This window comes from Anticarsia gemmatalis, chromosome 7, assembly GCF_050436995.1.
Source record: "Anticarsia gemmatalis isolate Benzon Research Colony breed Stoneville strain chromosome 7, ilAntGemm2 primary, whole genome shotgun sequence".
Taxonomy (NCBI): domain Eukaryota; kingdom Metazoa; phylum Arthropoda; class Insecta; order Lepidoptera; family Erebidae; genus Anticarsia; species Anticarsia gemmatalis.
The window spans coordinates 3,984,535-4,008,511 of record NC_134751.1 but is presented as its reverse complement, the minus strand read 5'-3'; the positions used below and the strand labels follow the sequence as shown (position 1 = coordinate 4,008,511).

General features: G+C 35.8%; 4 protein-coding genes across 5 annotated transcripts; 2 read left to right on the top strand and 2 right to left on the bottom strand.

Moving 5' to 3' along the window:
- Positions 1–1,156: 1,156 nt before the first annotated feature.
- On the top strand, positions 1,157–4,403 carry LOC142974193 (uncharacterized). The gene is made up of 15 exons (XM_076116355.1): positions 1,157–1,273; positions 1,439–1,498; positions 1,636–1,692; positions 1,829–1,960; positions 2,041–2,076; positions 2,234–2,365; positions 2,457–2,540; positions 2,695–2,826; positions 2,909–2,992; positions 3,105–3,236; positions 3,321–3,356; positions 3,497–3,628; positions 3,710–3,745; positions 3,864–4,004; positions 4,242–4,403. The coding sequence occupies exons 1-15, from the start codon at positions 1,195–1,197 to the stop codon at positions 4,292–4,294; spliced, it is 1,326 nt and encodes a 441-aa protein (XP_075972470.1). The 5' UTR covers positions 1,157–1,194; the 3' UTR covers positions 4,295–4,403.
- Positions 4,404–8,888: 4,485 nt separating this feature from the next.
- Positions 8,889–11,268, bottom strand: LOC142974192 (uncharacterized). The gene is made up of 9 exons (XM_076116354.1): positions 11,190–11,268; positions 10,771–10,830; positions 10,562–10,618; positions 10,296–10,427; positions 10,113–10,196; positions 9,866–9,994; positions 9,749–9,784; positions 9,310–9,450; positions 8,889–9,094 (listed from the first exon to the last, which is right to left on the bottom strand). Exons 1-9 carry the CDS (start codon positions 11,266–11,268, stop codon positions 9,042–9,044), a joined length of 771 nt encoding a protein of 256 aa, XP_075972469.1. The 3' UTR covers positions 8,889–9,041.
- A 1,635-nt stretch (positions 11,269–12,903) lies between these two features.
- LOC142974190 (uncharacterized) lies at positions 12,904–16,660 on the top strand. Its single transcript, XM_076116353.1, has 10 exons — positions 12,904–12,982; positions 13,104–13,172; positions 13,313–13,369; positions 14,072–14,272; positions 14,443–14,574; positions 14,653–14,691; positions 14,886–15,077; positions 15,283–15,414; positions 15,582–15,725; positions 16,499–16,660. Exons 1-10 carry the CDS (start codon positions 12,904–12,906, stop codon positions 16,510–16,512), a joined length of 1,059 nt encoding a protein of 352 aa, XP_075972468.1. The 3' UTR covers positions 16,513–16,660.
- A 1,203-nt stretch (positions 16,661–17,863) lies between these two features.
- Positions 17,864–23,572, bottom strand: LOC142974295 (uncharacterized). Of its 2 annotated transcripts, XM_076116533.1 has the most exons (8): positions 23,455–23,572; positions 22,654–22,794; positions 22,093–22,149; positions 21,318–21,455; positions 20,747–20,920; positions 20,293–20,433; positions 19,239–19,379; positions 17,864–17,971 (listed from the first exon to the last, which is right to left on the bottom strand). In XM_076116533.1, the coding sequence occupies exons 1-7, from the start codon at positions 23,531–23,533 to the stop codon at positions 19,240–19,242; spliced, it is 870 nt and encodes a 289-aa protein (XP_075972648.1). In that variant the 5' UTR covers positions 23,534–23,572; the 3' UTR covers positions 17,864–17,971; position 19,239. The 2 variants fall into 2 exon arrangements, with proteins under 2 accessions (XP_075972648.1, XP_075972649.1); XM_076116534.1 differs by lacking the exon at positions 19,239–19,379 and having other exon boundaries at positions 17,871–17,971.
- Between the last annotated feature and the right edge of the window lie 405 nt (positions 23,573–23,977).

Genomic DNA, 23,977 nt, shown 5'->3' with positions numbered 1-23,977 from the left:
CAACAGCCGCGAGGATCGACCTCTGAGCTTAAGCTACGCTTACCGAGGTTGTTCTGTGGATGGGTGACCATCTTCTACATATCGAGTTCCTTTGTGTTTCGGAAGGTACGTTAAATTGCGGGTCCTGGCTGTCATTTTCGAAGATCTGGGTTATGGAAGTCAGACAGGCAGTCGCTCCATGTAAAATACTGATATTCAGCTGCATCCGGTGAGACTGGAAGCCGACTCCAACATAGTTTGGAAGAAAAGCTAAGCCGATATACATAACTGTTGATATTGGGCACAGATTCCTGGAGGTTTTGATTCTAAACCATCTTGTTTAATTATAAGTTTCACGCGGAATGTTCTAGAATCTGGTATCACTGCCTTGTCAATGGTTATAGGAAGCCTTACCTTCGATTTCTGAAGTATTTTCGAACGTGTCAGATCATGAAGCGTGCTTGAATATTTGGCACATTTATAACTAATACGTATTGAAAAACTTTCATGCAGCTAGCCAGTAGCTCGATTCTCTACTACTATCTACTACCGACAACCGACCTGTCATCGAGAAATTTTGTATGAAAATCTGATCAGCGCTTCTGACGGGTGTCGTAGGAAATAATTTGGCAGTACATTCTAAATGTCAAAATTTGGATACTCGACAGTACCGACTGTACGGAATCGCGCTACAGCTTTGTTAGTAGCCGACCTAGTGGTTAGAGGTCAACTAAGTGTCAAAATTGTTCAAGCCGCTCAAATTCAGCATGGTTTAAAAACTGTTATCTTATTTGAAAACAACCGGGACCGACCTTTTACGTGCCTACCGAAGCACGGAGACGGCCACCCATCTATAGAACGACCGCGTTGATGTTGCTTACTCCGATTTTGTACCGACTAGTAAGAGCCTTATTTGAACGGACAGTGCATTCCAAGACACTATCATAATATCCAATTATAATAACAACAATGTAGGTATCTAGGTTTTCTTTGTACTTTACCGGAAATGTACTCTGTTACTATAAATATCCTTTATTGTGTGTCAAAAACCTTTTATCAAAGCGATAACCTAGTTCTAAGCGACGCTAATCAGGTTGCTGTATATTAATTACTTCCTTTCCGGTGAACCCCCTGTATACAAACTTTCATATAAAAAGATGGGAACGCAATCGTAAGGTATCATTCTCATCTTTGGAGCAAAGAAAGTAAGAGAAAATGTATTTTAAAATCGTATTTTTCGTTGCGACTCTTTGCGTCGTCAACGCTTCGGTGATTACGAACAATGTTTACGATGGTAAGTTCTTTGTTTTTATTTCTTTGATTAAATACTTTTGATGATAATGACTATATTTTCCTTTACTAATCAGAAAATGGGCAATACCAGCTCCTATTATTTTCAAAATGGTTTGTTTTCTAATCATTGAGGACAAACACAACACTTAAATATTTTACATTTCAGATGATGACGGTTTCATCGAACAAGGACTAGCAGATTACTACGGCATCGAGACGGGTGAAGGTTTGTTTCTTTTCTAAAACCCGTTATTTTTCTATTATTTATATTTTCCATTCAAATCTCAAAATTTTTAATACACCGTTATTTTATTTTCACTACATTTTCTGTTGACTCATATTAATGAATATATATTATTACAGATGATATGCAGATGCTCGATGACTCTGAAGTGAAATACTTATTGGATGATTTAGAAGGTAAGTGTAAATTTCTCTTCTCGATTTTTTCTGAAGTTTAAATTAATGCACCGATTATTAAATTCTGACTCATGACGCTAACAATCATCTTAAACATTGAAGTACATAAAAAGAAACCTTATAAATATTCTTACAGATGCCGACCTCGAGTCTACGGATCTCACATTTGCTTCTAAATGCCGGCCCAAGAGATGCAAGCGACTCTGTCGTGTGCTAGGCAAAGATGGCTCTTGCGTTGATGGCAAATGTAAATGTGTGGCTAAAGAAAGTAAGTAACAACAAATATTTTCACATAATTATTGTAATTTTATTACAACAAGAGGTTTTATAAAACTTTATATTTTTTAGGTGCCAGTGACAGATATCAGGAACCAATTGCTGAAGGTAAGAAAGTTTGTGCTACACATTGAATCGTTACTAAGCTACAAATTGTTTTTATTATATACCAATACTCATGTTGTGAAAAGTGAACAAATAAATTAAATCTAAATGATTTTTAATATATGAATGTCAATTGAGATAATAGGATTTATTTTTTCAGATACTGACACCGTAGCTGCAGATCTTGCTTTTGCTCCTAAGTGCCGGCCCAAGCGATGCGAGCGCATCTGTCGTGCACTAGGCAAAGATGGCTCTTGTGTTGATGGCAAATGCAAGTGTGTTAAAAAAGAAAGTGCGTAACAACATTTCCATCAATGTTATTTATTCATTGACATTCAACGAATCTGCAAAAGGCTGATGCTATATCATTATGTTCGTTACAGAGTTACCTGAAGTTTACGACGCTATTATCGAGGGACCAGAAGAAGTCGATTCAATTCTTCTTAAAAATGAAGAAGAAACTGGAGGTAGTGTTACGTTCTATAACATTATGTCATTTTTAAAAGCTTCATTTGTTATGCGCCGCCGTATATCTTTATGATGTATGAAATGGGAAAAACATCACCTGAATTAAAATCAGATCATTTTAATAACGAATTAATTCCATTAAATATTTTACAGAAACCAACTTGGAGTACGCCGATCTTGCTTTCGCTCTTCAATGCCGGCCGAAGCGTTGCGAGCGTTTTTGTCGCTTATTACGCAAAACTGGCTCTTGCGTCGATGGCAAATGCAAGTGTGTTAAGAAACAAGGTACATACAAGTATATTTACTATCTAACTTATTCTGACGCACCACAATGTTGAATCTAATAATAAATGTTCCTTTTTTGTAGACCTGACCCCAACAAGCGACGATATCGTTGAGGTACCGGAAGATTTTAATTTGGCCTTATTACAACATGAAGAAGCAGCCGAAGGTAGTTATTGATTAATATAATATGTGTCTATGTCTGCTTGGGGTTTCCTAAAACGTAACTAAACTCTTGGCTCTGAATTATTTCATTAAATGTAATAATCTTGTTCATACAGATAGCGACGTTGAAGCTACAGACCTTGCATTCGCTCCTAAATGCCAACCAAAGCGATGCGAGCGTTTTTGCCGCTTATTACGCAAAACTGGCTCTTGTGTCGACGGCAAATGCAAGTGTGTTAAGAAAGAAAGTATGTAAAAATTATGACTATCTCATATTGAGTATAATATGATGGTATTGCAACAAGATTATTAATATAATTTTGTATTTTTAGGTGCAAGTGACAATTACCAGGAACCAACTGCTGAAGGTAAATGAGTCATAATTGTTGTAATTTTGTTTGCTATTGTGGGCGTGAATAGTTTAATTATTGCCCTATTTAATAAATGATGTAAGAATCTTAGCTAAAACTAAACATCTATTGTAATTGTTCATGTCATTAACTTACAGAGACTGATTCAGAGGCGGCAGAACCAACTTTAGCTCTGAAATGCCGGCCGAAGCCATGCGAGCGCTTCTGCCGCTTATTACGCAAAAGCGGTTCCTGTATCGACGGCAAATGCAAGTGTGTTAAAAAAGAAGGTACCTACTTCAATTTTAACTATTAAGTATGTTGACAACGCACACGATCTTGAATCTAATTATAAATGTTTTTGTTTTCAGATGCAACCGAAAATGTTCCAGAAACTAATACTGCAGGTAGGAAAAATTTTATTTACTTTCACTGTCATCATTTTTAGTTCACATTTTATTTAAATGGTAATGGCAATAGGTAGCAATAATTGAGCGTTAAAAAAATACTTTTTAATTATTTCAGAACTTCTATCAGAAACTGAAGAATTGACCCGAAACTGCAACCATCGTGCTTGTGACAGATCGTGCAGAAGGAGAGGCTACCGTGGAGGCGGTCTGTGCATCAACAGGCGTTGTGTATGCAGATCACCCCCTACAAGGGAAGGTATGAGACAATTTATCGTGATAGTAATATGTGATTTATAAGTATTTTGCGATTTAAACGTCTTTTTAGAAGTTAATTGTAAATTTACTTTAAAAAATGTCGTTCATAATTTTACGAAATTTCAAATTCAACCATTTAGGAATAGTTCTTACAGATGAAAATAATTTATGATTTTGAATCTTTCTTTGACAATTTGATTGAATAAAAACAATAAAATTAATATTTTTCTTGTTGCAGACTTATTTTTAATCAACGACGCTACTGACGATGTTTCGGAAGAACTCAATTAGTCGCAGTTTCAGATGAGAACGCGTAATACGATGCGTGTCTACAAGACTGTACATGTAAATGTCTGACATAGAAATAAATTTGTTGTATAAAAACCTATCTTGTAAGATTTTGATTAACTAGCAATAAAACAGCATTTTATATTAAAACTCGCCTTATTTTTATTTCAACAATAATCATTTAATTACCGTAGTTGTTAAAAGCTTCCAGCTCGAAAATATTAAAGTTATAGACAAAATTGCACAACTGTGTACAACGTAGGATGTTATAATAAGTGTTGGATCAGTAGTTCGTCCATAGTGGATACGCAATCTTTTACAACTAATGACAACCTTAAGCATATATCTCAATGTTTTATATTTAACATTGCTTTTCTTTCTACTTTTTTTCTAAAGTATTTTTTTAGTTCGATTACAGTAGGTCGAGGGTTCGATTCCCACATGGAACAATTATTTGTGCGATCCACAAAAAATTGATTCAGGTCTGGTTGTACTTTGCGTCCGTTGTTTGTATGTTTGGAAAAGTCCCCGTGACACAAGAGCAATTATTAGTATGGGAGATGTCTTGAAAAAAAAAACAGCATGATAATGTAAATTTATACTCTACATTATACGTATTACTAGTCTAACAAAAAATGTTGATTTTGATTAGTCAGAATAAGAGTTCCAAAAATAAGATAGTTAGATAGAGTTATTAGATATTTTTACACTAAGCCTCTTGGATATAAGTTCGTTCGCTGATAGTTGTTAATGTTGCAGTTGATGTGATGGCAATATTAATTTAAATCTTTCGACCTATTCTCCTATTTCACGACGCGTTAATTAATTTAAACTTAGTGAAGTTTTAAACGTTTGGGGTTGAGACGTTGAGACCATGGGGCCCGAGCGCCCACTTATTTTTCAAAGAGTTGGTAAAGCGATGATCGATTCTTCCCGCGACCAGAGTGCTAGCAATTATTAGGCACAAAGAATTAGCATTACCATTCAACTTGGCAATGCAGCCAGAATTCTGGGAACGTTCCCGGTCGACAGCGATGCGGAGGAGTACTTAGGCACATAGCGCACTCCCCCTTTCTTTTTTAATTTATATTTTGTATTAATAGACAATATAATTTAAATATGTTTTTAACTTGCAAACGTTTTTGTGTAAAAAATAAATAAGCTGTTTATAAACAGAAAACAATAGAAGACACTGAAAATTTGCCTGATGACTATATTTTTGAAGTTGTGGAGGCTTGTCTCATCGGCTAATGGATAATGCTAATGGATGTATCTTAAGATTTTTAATACAATAGATGAACTATAACTCAGATTTTAAGGGTCACTGAATTCTATCTGTCGGTAGTGAGTTAGTAAGTTTCATGGTCATTTCCCATGCAGAGTACTTACTCACTCAGGCTTTATAAGAATTCATTAAATGTATATGTTACTGTAAAAGCCCGAACTGTGGTTAATCCTAAGATTTTCCGGCAAAACCTAAGATTTACGAACTCTCAATGGTAAAAGTACGAACAAGCCGGAGTTTAAAAACTATGTTACGGTCTTACGGTACCTATATAAAAAACTCCTTCTTCATAAGTATTACACAAGTCAACAGTACTTTACCGCGAGCTTTAGAACCATTCTTACGAAATTATTAACATAGTATTTTTCCGTCTTTATGGTAAAACCGTCTGTTTGAAATTATAAATTCGTTAAAATCGAGATGCAGCGTTTTTAGAATGGTCGGTAAAAGTAGGTATAGATAGGAAGGTAGTCAAGTTAGGTAGGTAGTAAGTCAGCTGTTTGAAAATAAAATACATCATGTATGAGAATGGAGAATGTTACCTAATTTTGATTTTTAGCACTCCATATTCTCGTTTAAAAATAAAAAATACTGGTGAAAGAATTACTTCGATACGTCAATTAGTTTTCGATTTATAAGTAAAACAAGTTGTAACCGCACGACGCTAGCTCTCGGTGACGGTGTGACGTCACTCTATACTTGCTCAGTCTAGCTCACACAGTCCGCTTGAGGTCGCGCGCTCGGTGCGTTGAAATTATTCCTAAATACTTTTAAAAATGTTCAATTCAAATACTAGGAAATCATATGTTGTGCCTAAATGTAATTTAATATTATGTAAGTAAGTACATAAGTAATAATAAATAACTTCATCTTACAATGCAACAATTTCTAACCGGATTGATCGCGAGTTTATTGATTTTACTGTGGCAGGAAAAATGTAAAATCGATAAGTATACGATTATTTCGGTTAAAAACTGTTTCATTATAATATGCAGTGATCGTAAATATTTATCTAACATTATTACTTATTATACCTATGTATAATATACTAGAAGCCGCCCACGACTTCGTCCGCATGGAAACCCTTCCCGCGTAAATCCCGATCCTTCGAGAACTCGAGGATAAAAAGTAGTCTATGTGTTATTCTGGGTCTTCAGGTATATATCAAATTTCATCGTAATCGGTTCTGTCTGCGTGAAAGAGTAACAAACATCCATACATACTTACATACCTTTATACTTACATACATACATACATACATACGTACATACATACATACATACGTACGTACGTACACACATACATACGTACATACATACAATGACATATGTATGTCATTGTATGTATTACTTATGTACTTATGTATGTACATATATACATTCTCACAAACTTTCAAATTTATAATATTAAGTAGGATTTCGGAAGCAACAAAACCTCTATTTGTTTCACAAATAATTCGCAACCATTATTCCATTTATTTTAGGTACATTATCCGATTGCCCTTTTTAAAATCCTTTATCCATTTTATTAATCGAATAGTATTTACTATTATTATAAGTTATTTTATACATAAGCGGACGAAAACACAACAAAATACTACGCAAACTATTACACCTACAACAACGATTGGCGACTTAATACTAAGCGGGACGCGGCCCGCGCGGCGCGGTAAAGTAGTATGACATCACAGCCGCTCACGCGGCTGTTAGCGGGACTCGATATTTTTCGAAACTTTGAATGCTTATAAAATCAAAACTATTTGGTATTTTTGACTAAAACAAAAACTAGTTTATATGTATACATACAGGCTATACTGTGTCAAAATGTCAAGCGATTTGGCATACCTAGTAACATTCTCCATTACAACTGTCATACTAGGACGGCTCATGAGATAGCCGGCAGCCGAGACAGACAGCGAAATATCAGTATAAAGTTCCCGTTATTACTTTTTGGGTAAGAAAATCGAAATATTAAGTATTTTTTAAGACTGGGATAACATTTCACAGCCGCATATTAACTAGCTGACCAGCGCAACTTTGCTTGCCTCACTTAAGAGAAAGGGTCAACATTTTCCGCGTTTTTGTAACATTTTTCGTTGCTACTCCGCTTCTAATGACCGTAGCGTGCTGTTATATAGCCTATAGCCTTCCTCGATAAATGGTCTATCCAACACTGAAAGAATTTTTCAAATCGGACCAGTAGTTCCTGAGATTAGCGCGTTCAAACAAACAAACAAACAAATTCTTCAGCTTTATAATATTAGTATAGATTAGAATAGATTCCTTGTTCCTTTCAGCTATTTTTTTGGATAACGTAATTTTGACGAAAACGAGAACTTTTAAATACTATCATATTTTTTATCTATACTAATCTATACTAATATTATAAAGCTGAAGAGTTTGTTTGTTTGTTTGTTTGTTTGTTTGAACGCGCTAATCTCAGGAACTACTGGTCCGATTTGAAAAAATCTTTCAGTGTTAGAAAGTCCATTTATCGAGGAAGGCTATAGGCTATATATCATGACGCTACGACCAATAGGAGCAGAGTAGCAATAAAAAATGTTACAAAAACGGGGAAAATGTTGACCCATTCTATCATATGTGACGCAAGCGAAGTTGCGCGGGTCAGTTAGTATCTTGTAAAGTCAACCATTAGCCGATTGGGTTAGCCAGCCAGCGTCTTGATAGGGCACTGAGTATAAGATTTTGACTTATTATAGCTATCATCTTGATTGCTATATAAACGACTAGGACGAAAGGAACTCATACACAAGTAGTAATATATTATAAATAAGCAAAAAATTGCTTTTCGATTTTGATAACTCCTAATTTTACTTGTGACTGTCCCACTGCTGGGCAAGGTTCTCCTCTCAAACGATCAAGGCCTTGTGTCCATCACAGCGGCCTGGAGTGGTTTGGAGACTAGCTGTTACATGCCCTCAAGAAATGCGTTTAATATCTAGGCATGCAAGGTTCCATCGCGATGTTTTCGTTAACCGTTAGAGCAAGTGATAATTATCTCTAATTCACACATAATTTCGAATAGTCATTGGTATATAGCCTCGGTTTCGAACTGCCGACAACTACCGTGGGAGGTGCTAACTTATACCACTCGGCTATCACTGCTTTCCGGGGAACTCCTTAAGTAACGTTTAAACCAACTTTTCCTGTTAAACTATTATGTCTTGCAATAATATGGTCATACTGAAACGACACTTGTAGAAAGTCTGTAGACTGTATATATAGGCTCTCAAGAATAATATAGTATTTTTTTAGATGAGTTCTGAAAAACATTAAAATAAAAATAAGACAATTTTTTGTGTAAAGCTGCTGTTTTATTGCTGATAAATCGAAATCTTACACTATAGGTTTATACAAAACAAATTTATTCCTATGTCAGACATTTACATGTAGGTACAGTCTTGTAGACACGCATCGTATTACGCGTTCTCATCTGAAACTGCGACTAATTGAGTTCTTCCGAAACATCGTCAGCAGCGTCGTTGATTAAGAATATGTCTACAACAAGAAAAAATGTTTTATGCAATAACATTTTCAAAGAAAGATTTATAAACATAAATTATCACAAACAATTAGGACTATTGCTAAATAGTTAAGTTGGAAATTACGTAAAATTATGAGGGACACTATTAATTTACTTTTAATAAAAAGATGTTTAAATGGGCAAAATACTTATAAATCACATATTACTATCACGATAAATTGTCTCATACCTTCCCTTGTAGGGGGTGATCTGCATACACAACGCCTGTTGATGCACAGACCGCCTCCACGGTAGCCTCTCCTTCTGCACGATCTGTCACAAGCACGATGGTTGCAGTTTCGGGTCAATTCTTCAGGCTCGGATAGAAGTTCTGGAATAATGAAGAATAAAAGTTTTAATTTTAAAGTTCAAAGGAAATAAATTAAAAGAAATTAAAAGGTAAAATGCGTGTTCGCGTTAATTCCCGTATTCTATTATACATTAAACATGCAACGCGAGAGTTTAAAAGTTATGAAGTTCAAAGGACTTCGGGTTTATTATTTGGATTCAGTATCAATGCACTGTTCTATGTTTAGTGACGTATCAGTCATCCGTTGTCTCTCCCCCAAAGTAATTATGAATGGATTAAAGGAAAAGGTACAGAATACATTTAAAAAAATCCATCTTACCTGCAACATTGATTTCTTGAAGATTTTCGGTTGCAACTGAAAACAAAGACATTTAATATTAGATTCAAGATCGTGTGCGTTGTCAACATACTTAATAGTTAAAATTGAAGTAGGTACCTTCTTTTTTAACACACTTGCATTTGCCGTCGACACAGGAACCACTTTTGCGTAATAAGCGACAAAAGCGCTCGCATCGCTTCGGCCGGCACTGAGCGAATGCAAGATCCGTAGCTTCAATGTCCACATCTGTAAGCATAAGTTAAATCATGAATTTCTGGTTCACGTGTTTTATATTAATACATCTTGTATGTTGTCTCTAAATCAACCTCAAGAAATTTTAAGCGAAATAAGGAGTCAGAAATACCTTCGGTTCTTTCTTCTTCTTGAATTTGGACTGAATTGAATACATCTGGTACCTCGACTACGGCGTCGTTAACTGCAGACAACTCTGTAACAACATTAATGATATAGTATCGGCCTTTTACAGATGTATTAAGTGTCAGTGAATAAACATAACATTATATATTAATAATAAGATTGTACGTACTTTCTTTTTTAACACACTTGCATTTGCCATCAACACAAGAGCCATCTTTGCCTTGCACACGACAGAGTCGCTTGCATCTCTTGGGCCGGCACTTAGGAGCAAATGTGAGATCCGTAGCCTCGAGGTCGGCGTCTGTAAGAATATGATTATTGATTGATAAACTTCAGCGCTTAACATTAATACAAAACACAAAGATAGGTAACGTCATAAGTCACCATTGATTATAGGTACTTTTGTTCAAGATACAATCTCAAAGTTACACTTACCATCTAAATTATCCAATAAAAAAAGTTCTTCAGGCTCATCAACTCCCTTCAAATCATCTGTAACATAATAATATGAATAAAGTAATAGGAGCCGAATAAATACTAATGAAGTCGGAATAACGGATTAAAATTGAAAATATGATTCAAAACTATCATTCAAGTCAAAACGATGTGACAGATGAGAAATAAGTTTTAGAAAAGTGACAAACCTGCATCCGTTCTGATGGCGACGTAATCTGCAAGTCCTACACCAATTAGACTGTCGTCGTCTAGAAGAACAGAAATAAAGTATTAAAATTAAAACATTGACTGAACATTAGTTTAAAAAAGAATAGAACCCTCTACTGCTAATCTGCTGGGCACGGTATACTTCCAGTTATAAGGGTATATTATAAAAGGAAATTATGATCAGTAGCGCGATTCTCTACAATTGGAACCATCGAGTATCGAGAGCTTAACATTTAAAATGTACTTCAAAAATAGTTTCTACGACGTTCGTTAAAGGCGATTATCGGAATTTCATACAAAATTTTCTAATTTCTAGCCGCTTGTAGATACTCGATAGTAGTTGAGAATCGGGCTAGAGTATACTTGTAAATAGTCAGTGAAATAAAAACAAAGAACTTACCGTCGTACACATTGTTTGTAATCACCGAAGCGTTGACGACGCAAAAAGTTGCAACGAAAAATATGATTTTGAAATACATTTCCTCTTGATTTCTTTGCTTCAAGGATGAGAATGATACCTTACGGTTGCTTTCCCATCTTTTTATATGAAAGTTTGCATACAGGGGGTTCACCGGAAAGGAAGTAATTAATATACAGCAACCTGATTAGCGTCGCTTAGAACTAGGTTATCGTTTTTATAAAAGGTTAGTGACACATATGTAATAAAAAATATATATTTATGATAAAAGTATACATTTCCGGTAAAGTACAAAGTAAGCCCCGATGCCTTTATGTTAGTTATTGTCAAGTGAATGAATCATAGTTAGTATGTACTAACTAAAAAGTTAAAGTTAGTAGCCAGTTGCGCTCACCGGTCGGTAAACGATCTGTGGGTTGAGCAAACCTTGGCGCGGTTATTCCATAGATTGGGTGACCGCATAGTGGTATTTGAACAGGGCATCTCCGTGCTTCGGAGGGTACGTAAAACGTCGGTCCCGGTTGTTGTCAATTAAGATAAAAGTCGTTAAGCCACGTCAAAGGCCTTCGGGCGGCTTGAACAACTTTGACACTAGGTTAACCACCAACCATATGACAAGAAGTATGTCTCTAGTCTGTAATGTCCTTCAGATCACACGCACACTTTGTACTGGCGTAAACCGTAGCGCGATTTTCTACAGTTGGTATTATCGAAAATCAGACAAACTCGAGAGTTTGTCTGAATTTAACACTTCGAATGTATTTAAAAAACGTTTAAAACAATTTTTTAAGTACATTTATGTAGCTTGAGGTCAGTTATATACCAAAATGTATTTATCAAAATCGGTTGTCGATAGTTGATAATAGTAGAAAATCATCTCTCTGCTCATTGCTGGCCTGGCCTTGTTTGTTGAAGTCTCAGTTAAAGTTGAAATGAGTTGAAACTCCCTCCGTGGTGCAGTGGTCAAAGTCGCCACGCCATCACCATTGCGTCGGGAGATCGTGGGTTCGATATCACACGAAACAATTATTTGAGCGATCCACTAATAGTTGTTTTGGGCCTGACTGTACTTCGTGTGTATTGTTTGTATGTTTGCAGAACCCCGCGACACAAGAACGATTCTTATAGCGGGAAGTTTTTTTTTAAAACAAGAAAAAGAAGAACATTGAATTATATGATATTATGGTAGTGGTCAGATTATGGGATACAGATTTGTTTGCTAAACTGGGACTCTTTATTCTTGCGAGTTACGGTAGGTCAGGTCACCTAGGTACAGAATAATCTCTCTAAACAAGTTTTAAGAGCATCGTTATGGCTACTAAAGACCCTAAGTTCGGTTATTGTGGTCAGGCGTATCACGCAGCTGATTGGTTCCTATTAAACTTGCCACCAGCGCCGGCGCCGTGACCTATTTAAAAGCCTGAAGGACACTACAACCTAAAGGAACATTTTAATTATTTCAAGTAATAAAACAGCAATTAGGTATTGGGGGTTTTTGGACTTTACCAGAAATATTTTTTAACGTGTGTCACTTTTATCAAAACGATAACCTAGTTTTAGGGAACGCTAATCAGGTTGCTGTATATTAATTACTTCCTTTCCGGTGAACCCCCTGTATGCAAACTTTCATATAAAAAGATGGAATAGCAATCGTAAGGTATCATTCTCATCTTTGGAGCAAAGAAAGTAAGAGAAAATGTATTTTAAAATCGTATTTTTCGTTGCGACTCTTTGCGTCGTCAACGCTTCGGTGATTACGAACACTGTGTACGATGGTAAGTTCTTTGTTTTTATTTCTTTGACTAACTTTTATTGATTCAGTCCAATAATGTATTTTTTTCTTTTTAAAGAAAACCTTTCATTTATCTTGTAAATACTTTAATATTTTATTTTTAGATTCTCAATATGACGATGGTTTTGTTGGTGAAGGACTGGCAAATTACATCGAGATCGGACCGGACGAAGGTAAGTTTAATTTTATAAACTATTATATCATGTCATATGATATAAGAACAATTATGACTGATATTTTGGAATTTTAACTTTAAATTCAAATAATTCATTTTTCAGTGGCATCTTGTTAAAATCATTTTTATATGTTACAGAAGCTCCGCAAATGTTTGATATCCCTGAAGAAAATTACTTATCGGATGATTTAGAAGGTTAGTAAAATTCGATGATTTAGCTTATTCTTATCTATACTAATATTATAAAGCTGAAGAGTTTGTTTGTTTGTTTGTTTGAACGCGCTAATCTCAAAAACTACTGATCCACTTTGAAAAAAATTTTCATTGTTAGATAGCCCATTTATCGAGGAAGGCTTTAGATTAAATATCATCACGCTACGACCAATAGGAGCAGAGTACCTGTAAAAAATGTTACAAAAACGGGGAAAATTATGACCCATTCGCTCTTATGTGACGCAAGCGAAGTTGCGCGTGTCAGCTAGTTTATCATATTATTATCTCGCTGACTTAAAGTCTTTAACTGCTTTAAGAATCTGGGTTTTGTTCAATATAATACCTACTGCATACAGATAATTGGGTACTCGACAACAGTCAAATTAGCTACTTTTTATGAAAAGTCAATAAAACAGTTTAGTATGGACATACAGTGAAGTGACGTCACGATACCGATTTTTGCGTTGGAATCGAATGAGTGCCTAGCAAAATGTTTCAGTCGGTAATAATTACAATTTCAACATTATTTATGAAAAAAATAACGTAGTCTGAGCATTTTAGATGAACTTTTTACAAGTACAAGTTCCCAGTCTAGTACCCAATTAAATCAAAAGCACAGACAAATAACAACACACTATACTCTCCGTGAATGAAAATCTAATTAATATAATTTTATTTATTTAGAACTAGTATCGGAGCCTGAAAAATCAACCCGAATCTGCATCAATCTCGCGTGTGATATAGACTGTAGAAGAAGGGGTTTCCCTAGAGGAGGCCGCTGCATTAACAAACTCTGCGTTTGTACAACACGCTCGGTCAACGATGCCGTCGAAGTACCAGAAGAATTCAATTCAGCTCTTATTCAAGATAACAAAGAACTCACAGGTAATATTTTTGTAATATAAAATATATTCTGAAATACCCATTCGCTTAAGATTTTCCATTACATTATAAAAGCCTTAATTTGGTACTTATACATAATTAAAAACACAAATACCTAGTATTTAAATATGGGATTAACATTTTTTTCAAATTACTCATAATTATTCTTTTAGATACCGACTTAGACGCTGCGGATCCTGTTTTCGCTCCTAAATGCAAGCCGAAGCGATGCAAGCGTTTCTGTCGCTTACTAGGCAAAGTTGGTTCTTGTGTCGATGGCAAATGCAAGTGTGTTAAAAAACAAGGTAGTTATTACAACTGTTACTTATTCTTAACATGACGCTTTACATTTTCAAATATAAATTAAATCTTTTTTTTTTCAGATGCCATTGAAAGAAATGTTAAGGAAACTGATGTTGCAGGTAAGAATACAACGAAAATATTTAACATATTTTGAATAAATTGATTATGTCTTTGAATTAGAGACAATATCTAACGCATATTAAAGTTCAAAGATAGAAAAGGACATAATTCACTGATACAGAAACTAAATAATTAAATCAAACACACTATTGATACTTTGAGCATATAAGTAATACTGTTTTTTTTCGTTTAGAACTTCTATCGGAGTCTGAAGAATTTACCCGAAGTTGCAACAATTTCGCTTGTGATAGAGCGTGCAGAAGAAGTGGTTTCCGTGGAGGCGGCCGCTGCATTAACAACCGTTGTGTTTGTAGATCACGCTCAGTCGACCAGGTACCAGAACAAATCAATGTGGCCCTTATTGAAGATGAAGAAAAACTCGCAGGTAATTAAAATATATTTTGAAATATTCCTTTCCTGAAAATATTCCAATATATAGTTATATCTCCCTTAATTATGTATGTAAAACACACGCAACATTTAAAACATGACTATTTCATTACTTTTTTATAAACCTCTTCTTACAGTATTGGGTTATAACATGCATGAAAAAATTAATTTATGTATAAAAATTAATCATATTCTTTCAGATAACGGTTTGTACACTGAGGATCCTGTTTTCGCTACTAAATGCCAGCCGAAGCGATGCGAGCGTTTCTGCCGCTTATTAGGCAAAAATGGCTCTTGTGTCGACGGCAAATGCAAATGTGCCAAAAAAGAAGGTACCTTTTTAAAATTATACTATTATGCTAAAGATTGCAAAGATAATAAAATACGTACATCATTCATTAGTAATGAGTAGACCATAGTAAGATTTGTCACTTTATTTAAAACTACATATATTGTAGACTTCTAACGTTTGAAAACCCTTTTCTTTTTAATATTTCAGGCCTCGAGTCCTCTCCTGAGGGGTACTTTATTCCGATATGTAACAACGACGAATGTCATAAGAAATGTTTGAGAAAGGGCTACCGCGGCGGAGGCTTGTGCATTTTTAACATGTGCCAATGCAGACTGCCACGAGGTACAGAAGGTACGCAAGAGTTTTAAATTATAATTAATTGTTATACAAGACATTAATCACTTGCCATTGTAAAGCAATATGTACTGAGACCCCAATATTCAAGACAAAAGATGACGACAATAGTTTTTGTTTTAACTTTACATAATAATAAATTTCGAAACCTCTAAATGCTTCAAATTTCTTTATATGAAACTAACTTAACTGACTTTTTATACAAAAACGTATTATCAGACGATTTTTGTAAAGTTTTCCGAAAATCACCGAATTTAATTTTCCCGTTTTCACACGATTTTTTCCCAACAATCACTTAACTTAGACTTTAGTTTTCCGTTTTCACAAAATTAATGATTTTTTTTATAAATAAAGTCTATTAAATCCTGCACTCTCCGATGAACACAAGGTTAGGCTGTGAATTGCAATTCAGTCACTGACTTTGTAACGAAATAGTTATATAATATATAAAGATAGCTATTACAATTACATCTAATTAATGTGATGAAGCCACGTCAAAGGCCTTCGGGCGGCTTGAACAACTTTGACACTAGGTTGACCACAGACCATACGATAAGAAGAAGAAGAATGTGATGAACATACATTTATTTGTATTTTATTTTAGGATAACAAACAATTGTACAACGTGTTTTAGGTTCATTTACATCGCAGTAGTTAAAGGTACAATCAACACCGTTTCCACATATTACTACTAGACTTTTAATACACACATAATATCACTTTTTTTTCTTTTTTAATTTTATTTTTAACGTATTTTATCTTTATTACAGATGAGTACGCGTAATCAAGCATAGAGTCTGATAAGTCCACCGACAACTACTCTGTTGACTGTATTTACAAGACTGTACTAAAAGAGAAACGAACCAAAAGACTAACTTAGAAATTATTTTGTATATTAAACCAATGTAATGTTACTTTTTTTTAGAATAAAATAGCATTTGAAATAAAAACTTGTCTTTTTTTTAACCCAAAATAAGTTATGTAACAAAATAGCTGAATTTCGTTATGTGATGTTTTAACCTATAGCCTTCCACGATAAATGGGCTATCTAAAACTGAAATAATTTTTCAAATCGTACCAGTAGTTCCTGAGATTAGAGCGTTCAAACAAACAAACAAACTCTTCAGCTTTATAATATTAGTATAGATTGGTCGCGCTCTTAAGCAGCCACTGCGGGGTTCTTTATTAAGATTAATTTACAAGAAAACAAATAAACAGATATACCAATTGACTTTCTTGACAAATAAAACCTTGACTTGAATTGCCCAGTTGGTGACGTATGCAAATAAGTATTAGGTCGGGGAAAAAGTCTTTTCGCATTATAGTATGTATGAACTTGTAATAAAATCTTTTCTTTACACAAAAGAGCTCGATATTTGGGTACCTCACGAGGTCACTGAAAGAAACCTAATGAACCGTGTACTCATTTGTGATTCTTGAAGCCAAAGAAATTTTATAACAAGTTCATACATACTATAATGCGAAAAGGCTTTTCCCCGACCTAATATATTATAATTAATTGCTTTTTAGTAGTTAGTTCCAAACAAGTGTAAAATTGCATACAAAAGCGCATAATTTCGCTGAACCAAATCTGCCACATATAAAAATATGAAAAACTAGCTTTTGCCAGCGATTTTTCCGCACGGTTTGTGACTAAGGACCGAATTTTCATACATACTTTCATCCCCTATTTTATCCCCTTGGGGGTAGAATTGATCAAAATCCTTTCTTAGCGGATGCCTGTGTAACAACATCTACGGGCCATTTCAGCCCGATCCGTACATGCGACTTCGTCCGCGTGAAAAGGATTCGTACTATTTTTTTTTAAATACACTAAGCGTCATACAAACTTTCATCCCCTAGACTTAAGGGTCGAATTTATCAAAATCCTTTCTTAGGGTATGCTCACGTCAAAGTAGTATGCATGCAAAGTTTCAGCCCCATCGGTCCAAAATTGACAAAGTTCCATACCAACTCTCACCCCCTATTTTATCCCTTTGGGAGTAGAATTTATCAAAATTGTTTCTTAGCGCATATATAAAAATATAGAAGTAAAGGAAACAAACAAAATTTTAAACGTAATAAATACTGTTTATTAATAAAAAAAAAGGAAAATAACAACTTTAACAATTTTTGGAAACTACAGTTGTTGTACAAGAAGGTTAGATTTCAGTCAAATAAATAAATCCAACATACTTCAGAGTTCTCCAACCAAACTACGGATGTTATTCATAGCTACTCATCTGAAATTAACAAAAAAATCACATTAATGTTTGACGGCCTCCGTGGCGCATTGGTTAAGGTGGTCACCGCGCCACTACCATTGCGTCGGGAGGTCGTAGGTTCGATGATCGACGGGACAATTATTTGTGCGATCCACATGTTGTTCCGGGTCTGGGTACTTTGTGGCTGTTGTTACGTTTGTAAAGTCCCCGCGACACAAGAGTTCTAAGAGTCGTAGTTGTAAAAATAAAACGCAACAGTGTGTGAACAAGTTTTTTTTTTAAAAGAAGGATATGTGTGGAATTATTTTATATTTATAACTAGCAGGATTGGCTACGAGTTCCTCGATTTCGGCATTTTTGCGAATCACAGACTCCGTTGGCTCGGCCACGTCGAGAGAATGCGAGAAGATCGTGGTGTTAAGAGAGCGTACTTGGGTCGACCAACAGGACGCCGCCCTGTCGGGCGCCCAAGATACCGCTGGAGGGATGTAGTGGAGGCGGATCTGAGGGAGCTTCAAGCCGGTGATTGGCAAAAAGTGGCCAAAGATCGGGCAAAGTGGCGTTCTCTCGTGTCGGGGGCCAAGACACATTTTGGGTCGTTGAGCCAACGGAGTAAGTAAGTATAACTAGCAGAGTAGCCCAACTTCGCCCGGGTATAGTACAATTTTATCCCGTTGATTGAATTGAAATTATAAAAAAACGAATCTATACTAATATTATAAAGCTGAAGAGTTTGTTTGTTTGATTGTTTGTTTGTTTGATTGTTTGTTTGTTTGTTTGTTAGTTTGAACGCGCTAATCTCAGGAACTACTGGCCCGATTTGAAAATTCTTTCAGTGTTAGAGAGCCTATTTATCGAGGAAAGCTATAAGTTATTTTATATCATCACGCTAGGACAAATAGGAGCAGAGTATCAGTAAAAAATGTTACAAGAATGGGGAAAATTACGACCAATTTTCTCTTATGTGACGCAAGCGAAATTGCGCGGTTCTGCTAGTAAGTTATATAAGTAAGTAAAATTAAGTTTGGCTTTCGAAAGTTGTGCGGGTACTCACTTTGATTCATTTGTATTTGCATAAATGAAAAAGTAACCGGAAAGATGTGAATGCATTTCGTAAATAAATAAATATTGAAAGAAAAAGTTATTTTTCATTTTTAAGCATGCATGAAATAAATACTAAAAGAATAGTAATATGCGCCGAAAAGTGTATGGTACTTTACCTCCTACAGAAGAGATAAATTTAAATTGTAAATAAATTAAAACATGTTGGTATTAAAAATAGTACCTTATGGAAATCCCAAGCCCAAGCAAACACAGTGGTCGTGAATACATGTGCCGCCTGAGCTCCATCCTAAGCTTATGCAGCGACGATAACAGTCACTGTTGTTGCAAAATTGTTTAGATTCTTCAATTACCGGTAAAACTTCTGAAATGAATAAGAAAAATGTCCTGAATTGGTTTTTTAACCGGTTTAAGCGAATTGAATGGGTAATGCTAGAAGATATCGTAGTTTTTAGGGAGATAAGAGTTCTAATTTTGAATAAACGTTGTTTTGACTGCCTCCATGGCCCAGTGGTTTAGGTCGCCCCGCCGCTACGATTGCGTCGGGAGGTCGTGGGTTGGATTCCCAAACGGAACAATTATTTGTGCGATCCACGAATAATTGTTTCGGGTTTGGTTGTACTTTGTGTCCGTTGTTTGTATGTTTGTAAATGTCCTCGCGACACAAGACCAATTCTTAATGCAGAAGATGTCTCTAAAAAAGGTTATGACGGCAAAGAACCTTTCCGCGTTTTTGCGGCAGGCGTTGACGGCAGTTATTGTCAAGGAGTTCTCACCAATACCAAGTTGTTATTTAGGAAATCATTGCAAAAAACCTTGTCTTTAGCTTAAAATTAGAACAGTTGCAACGATGCAAGAGCGGTGTTTCCACTGCAAATGTGGTTGCGATGTGGTCGCGATTTGGTAGTATGAAACACGTGGTCCATAACGACGGCAAAATGTGGTACGTGTGAATATGCACCCAACCACGTGTTGTCGTTGCGGTATTGTTGTGGTCCGTCTAAAATAGCCCTAAGGCTGCTAAAGACTTTCGAATCCGAGATGTACTTAGATAGGCTAGACCTGTCAGGCCGTGCTGATAGTGGGCGTCAGTTGTTAGAGTTCTTGAGCAAAAACAGCGAAACAGTTTGGTTAAAGCTGCCAACATCCAGCATTATCGCTCGAATGCTAAAAATGTATGACGCCGGGAAGCAGCGTAACCCGTACACCCAGCGGCCCTACCGCCGGCACTATGTGTAGGAGCCCTAAAATTTTTTTGTAGTAATAGTAATTAATACCTTCGAATGGTCTGGAAATTCTGCACACACATTGGTTGTTGACACAAGAGCCGCCTCCGCGCCATCCTAAATTGATGCAGCGACGATTACAATCATGATTGTTGCAGAATTGTTTGGACTCTTCAACAGTTGCTACAACATCTATAAAAAACAACAAACAAATATTGAAAGAAATAAGGTACGTTTTAGGACATCAGAACAGGTATTGCAAAGTGTGCGTTGTCAGTCTGGTGTGTGGGTTGACTTGCCGTGTCGTGCCTATAGTGGGCACCGGAGTCTTAGGGTCCTAAGCAAAAATCACACAAGCCCTAATCCCTTGTATCCACTAATACATTGACGCATGACTCATTGCATTTAATTGTTAAACAGTAATACGGACTTTTACCGTCACTAATCACGTTTCACGCGAGTGAGAACCGGGATACAATTGAAATAGCTTTGTAATGCTTCATACCTTCGAATGGTCTGGATATTCTGCACACACATTGGTTGTTGACACAAGAGCCGCCTCCGCGCCATCCTAAATTGATGCAGCGACGATTACAATCATGATTGTTGCAGAATTGCTTGGATTCTGCGTTTACCAAGGAGTCATTTTCTTCAAGCTCGTTGGCAATCGGCAGATCATCTAGGAAAAAAGCATTGTAAAAGAATTAAGGTCAGAAAACGAAAAACGCATTGAAAAATCTCTTATACTGAATAATGAATGAAATTTTACATATACTTCTTGATAAGGTTGAAACGTCAGATATAAAAAATTGCTACAATTGTAGTGCGATTCTTTGCAGTTGGTACGATCGAGTAACAAGAGTTTGACATTTTAAATGCACTACAAAAATTGTTCCTACCATTCCATACCTATCATTTTGATAGGTGCCCACTAGAGGCGCTAATCGGAATTTCGGTAGTGGATAGTAATAGAAAATGGCTACTAATATTCAGCCGACAGTTACAATTACCATTTTTACATTGAAGATAAGAATTAAGTCAATTATATGTTATAGTTGCTAATTCGTACTAAATACCTTCAGCTGTTTTCATAAGTCTACATTGACAAACACCGTGTCTACAAGAGCCACCGCGGAAGCCTCTTCTCAAACAGTCTCGATGACATGCAACGTCGTTGCAACTGCGGGCGGACTCCTCAGGAGCGGAAATAGGACCTGGAAATAAAAGTCAGGTAAAAACAAATATAATATGCTGTGATTTAACACTAAAGTTCGTATAATGAATGGTCATTTATAAATTGTGTGACGTCTGTGCGACGATTTCCTAATATTATCGGCCAATAGTTTAGATCAATAAGACTTTCGTACTTTTGTTGATAGCTTGCCGGTAGTCGATAGTGATAGAGAATTGCGCCTCTGCAAACGATTAGTCATCAACAAGTTTTATGTGGAAATTTGATCAGCGTCACTACCGTATTTCGCAAAATTGTTTATTTTAAGTAATTTGAAAGGACACAGGTTTATTTGACGATAGTTTCGACTATAGTAAATCAAATGGTGTTGTAGCAATAGGAACGTCTATTGGAGACGGTTCATATTGTACAATAGCGTCGCGTAAAGTCGGGATACAGAAATAGAGAGAAAAACATTCAACTTTTAACTGGTTTCTGAGTACATTTAGCGGTAGTTTATCTATTCAATAGCTTTTTATATCAGTTTACGCTAGCGAATAGAGAAACTACCGCTAAATGTACCTCAGAAATCGGGGGTTAGTTACGTCCGACGTCATGCTATATTGCTAAAAAAAATTAAGCGGCATTTGTGAAAAGTGTATGAAAAGAGTTACACTGACCATCTGATTCAAGTAATATTTCATTTTCTTCAACTTCATTGATGCTCTGGAGGTCGTCTGTGAATCAAAAGTAATAACCATTTATAGAAAATCATAGGGGAGATAGAGTAAGACAAGACTAAGGGGCTTTCGTACCACCACCGAGTCCTGTATGAAGTTTTTAGATGAAAGAATTTGTGTCCTTTCTGTCATTTCTATAGAACTAAATTATTGATTAAGTTTTTTTTATTTTAGATGTTTGACATGAGCCTATACGACAGTAATGTCTTGCTCTAAATATAAAAAACATAGGTTGAAATCTATACTAATATTATAAAGCTGAAGAGTTTGTTTGTTTGTTTGAATGCGCTAATCTCAGGAACTACTGGTTCGATTTGAAAAATTATTTCAGTGTTAGATAGTGCATTTATCGAGGAAGGCTATATATCATCACTCTACGACCAATAGAAGCAGAGTAGCAATATTTTTTTTTACAAAAACGGGGAAAAATTTGACTCATTCTCTCTTATGTGACGCAAGCGAAGTTGCGCGGGTCAGCTAGTAATAAAATAATGTTTATACCTTCGAATGGTCTGGATATTCTGCACACACATTGGTTGTTGACACAAGAGCCGCCTCCGCGCCATCCTAAATTTATGCAGCGACGATTACAATCGCTGTTGTTGCAGAATTGCTTTGACTCTTTGGAAACTGAGGCATCATCTAAAAATTAACGGAATAATCAATACTACCTAATTCAAAAATATGTCAATTAAGTTACCAAAAAAATTCAGAGGTTCCAAATAAAATTGGTACGTTTGTGTAATAAGCTAGGCAGAAACATTAAATACAAATATTTAAAAAAACCGGACAAGACACGCACATGGCTTTTTTTTAAGTTTTTATTTGTTGTTATAGTGGCAACGAAAAAAAAGCGCAAGATTTTTTTCAGGGTCCAGTTTTACCCGTTGGTACGGAACCCTAAAAACGGTAAATGGTTATATCAACCATTTTAAATGTTGGTAAGTGTTAAACGATTCAACGTTTTTAAAGTAGATTATATTGACATATTTAGTGAAGGTCTTAGAAGTCTTCTTCTTATCGTATGGTTAGTGGTCAACCTAGTGTCAAAGTCGTTCAAGCCGCCCGGAGGCTATGACGTGGCTTAACGACTGCTATCGTAATTGACAACAACCGGGACTGACGTTTTACGTGCCCTCCGAAGCACAGAGACGCCCAATTCAAATGTTGTCACCCATTATTTTATTGAATGACCGCGCTAAGGGTTGCTAAACCCACAGATCGTTTACTGATCGATGAGTGCAACTGGCTATGGGCGCCTTAAATAATGAAAAGAATAAAATAGTAAAAACCAATATTTACCATTAAGAACATTGCTTGTTATCACTGAAGCGTTGACGACGCAAACCGTCGCAACGAAAAATATAATTTTGGAACACATTTTCCCTTACAACCTGCCAGATACCCTGGATAAGTTGTAATGAATGCTTTTCGAATGATTCTGGGCATTTTATATATCATTTAGGTACAAGGATACTAGCGGAAACAAAATAAATAATTAAGAGATATAGCCTGATTAACACGAAATAGGTCATTATGATAAAATATTATCGGCACAATAACACACTTGATTGATTGTACTTTTTTGATTAAGGATAATTAAAAATATAGGTGCAGTAAATAAAATAGGGCATGTTGTTTCACAGGAGGTGTGTCAAGTACATTTTTATTTTAGCCTGCACGGTCCTACTGCTGACCAAAGGCCTCCCCAATTTTTATCCAGCATCTAGTTCGTCACGCTAGCGTTTCTTGGGTCTGCCTTGACGGCGACCTCCCTCTGTAGGCACCCATTGAATGCTGATCCGTGCCCATCTATTGCGATGCA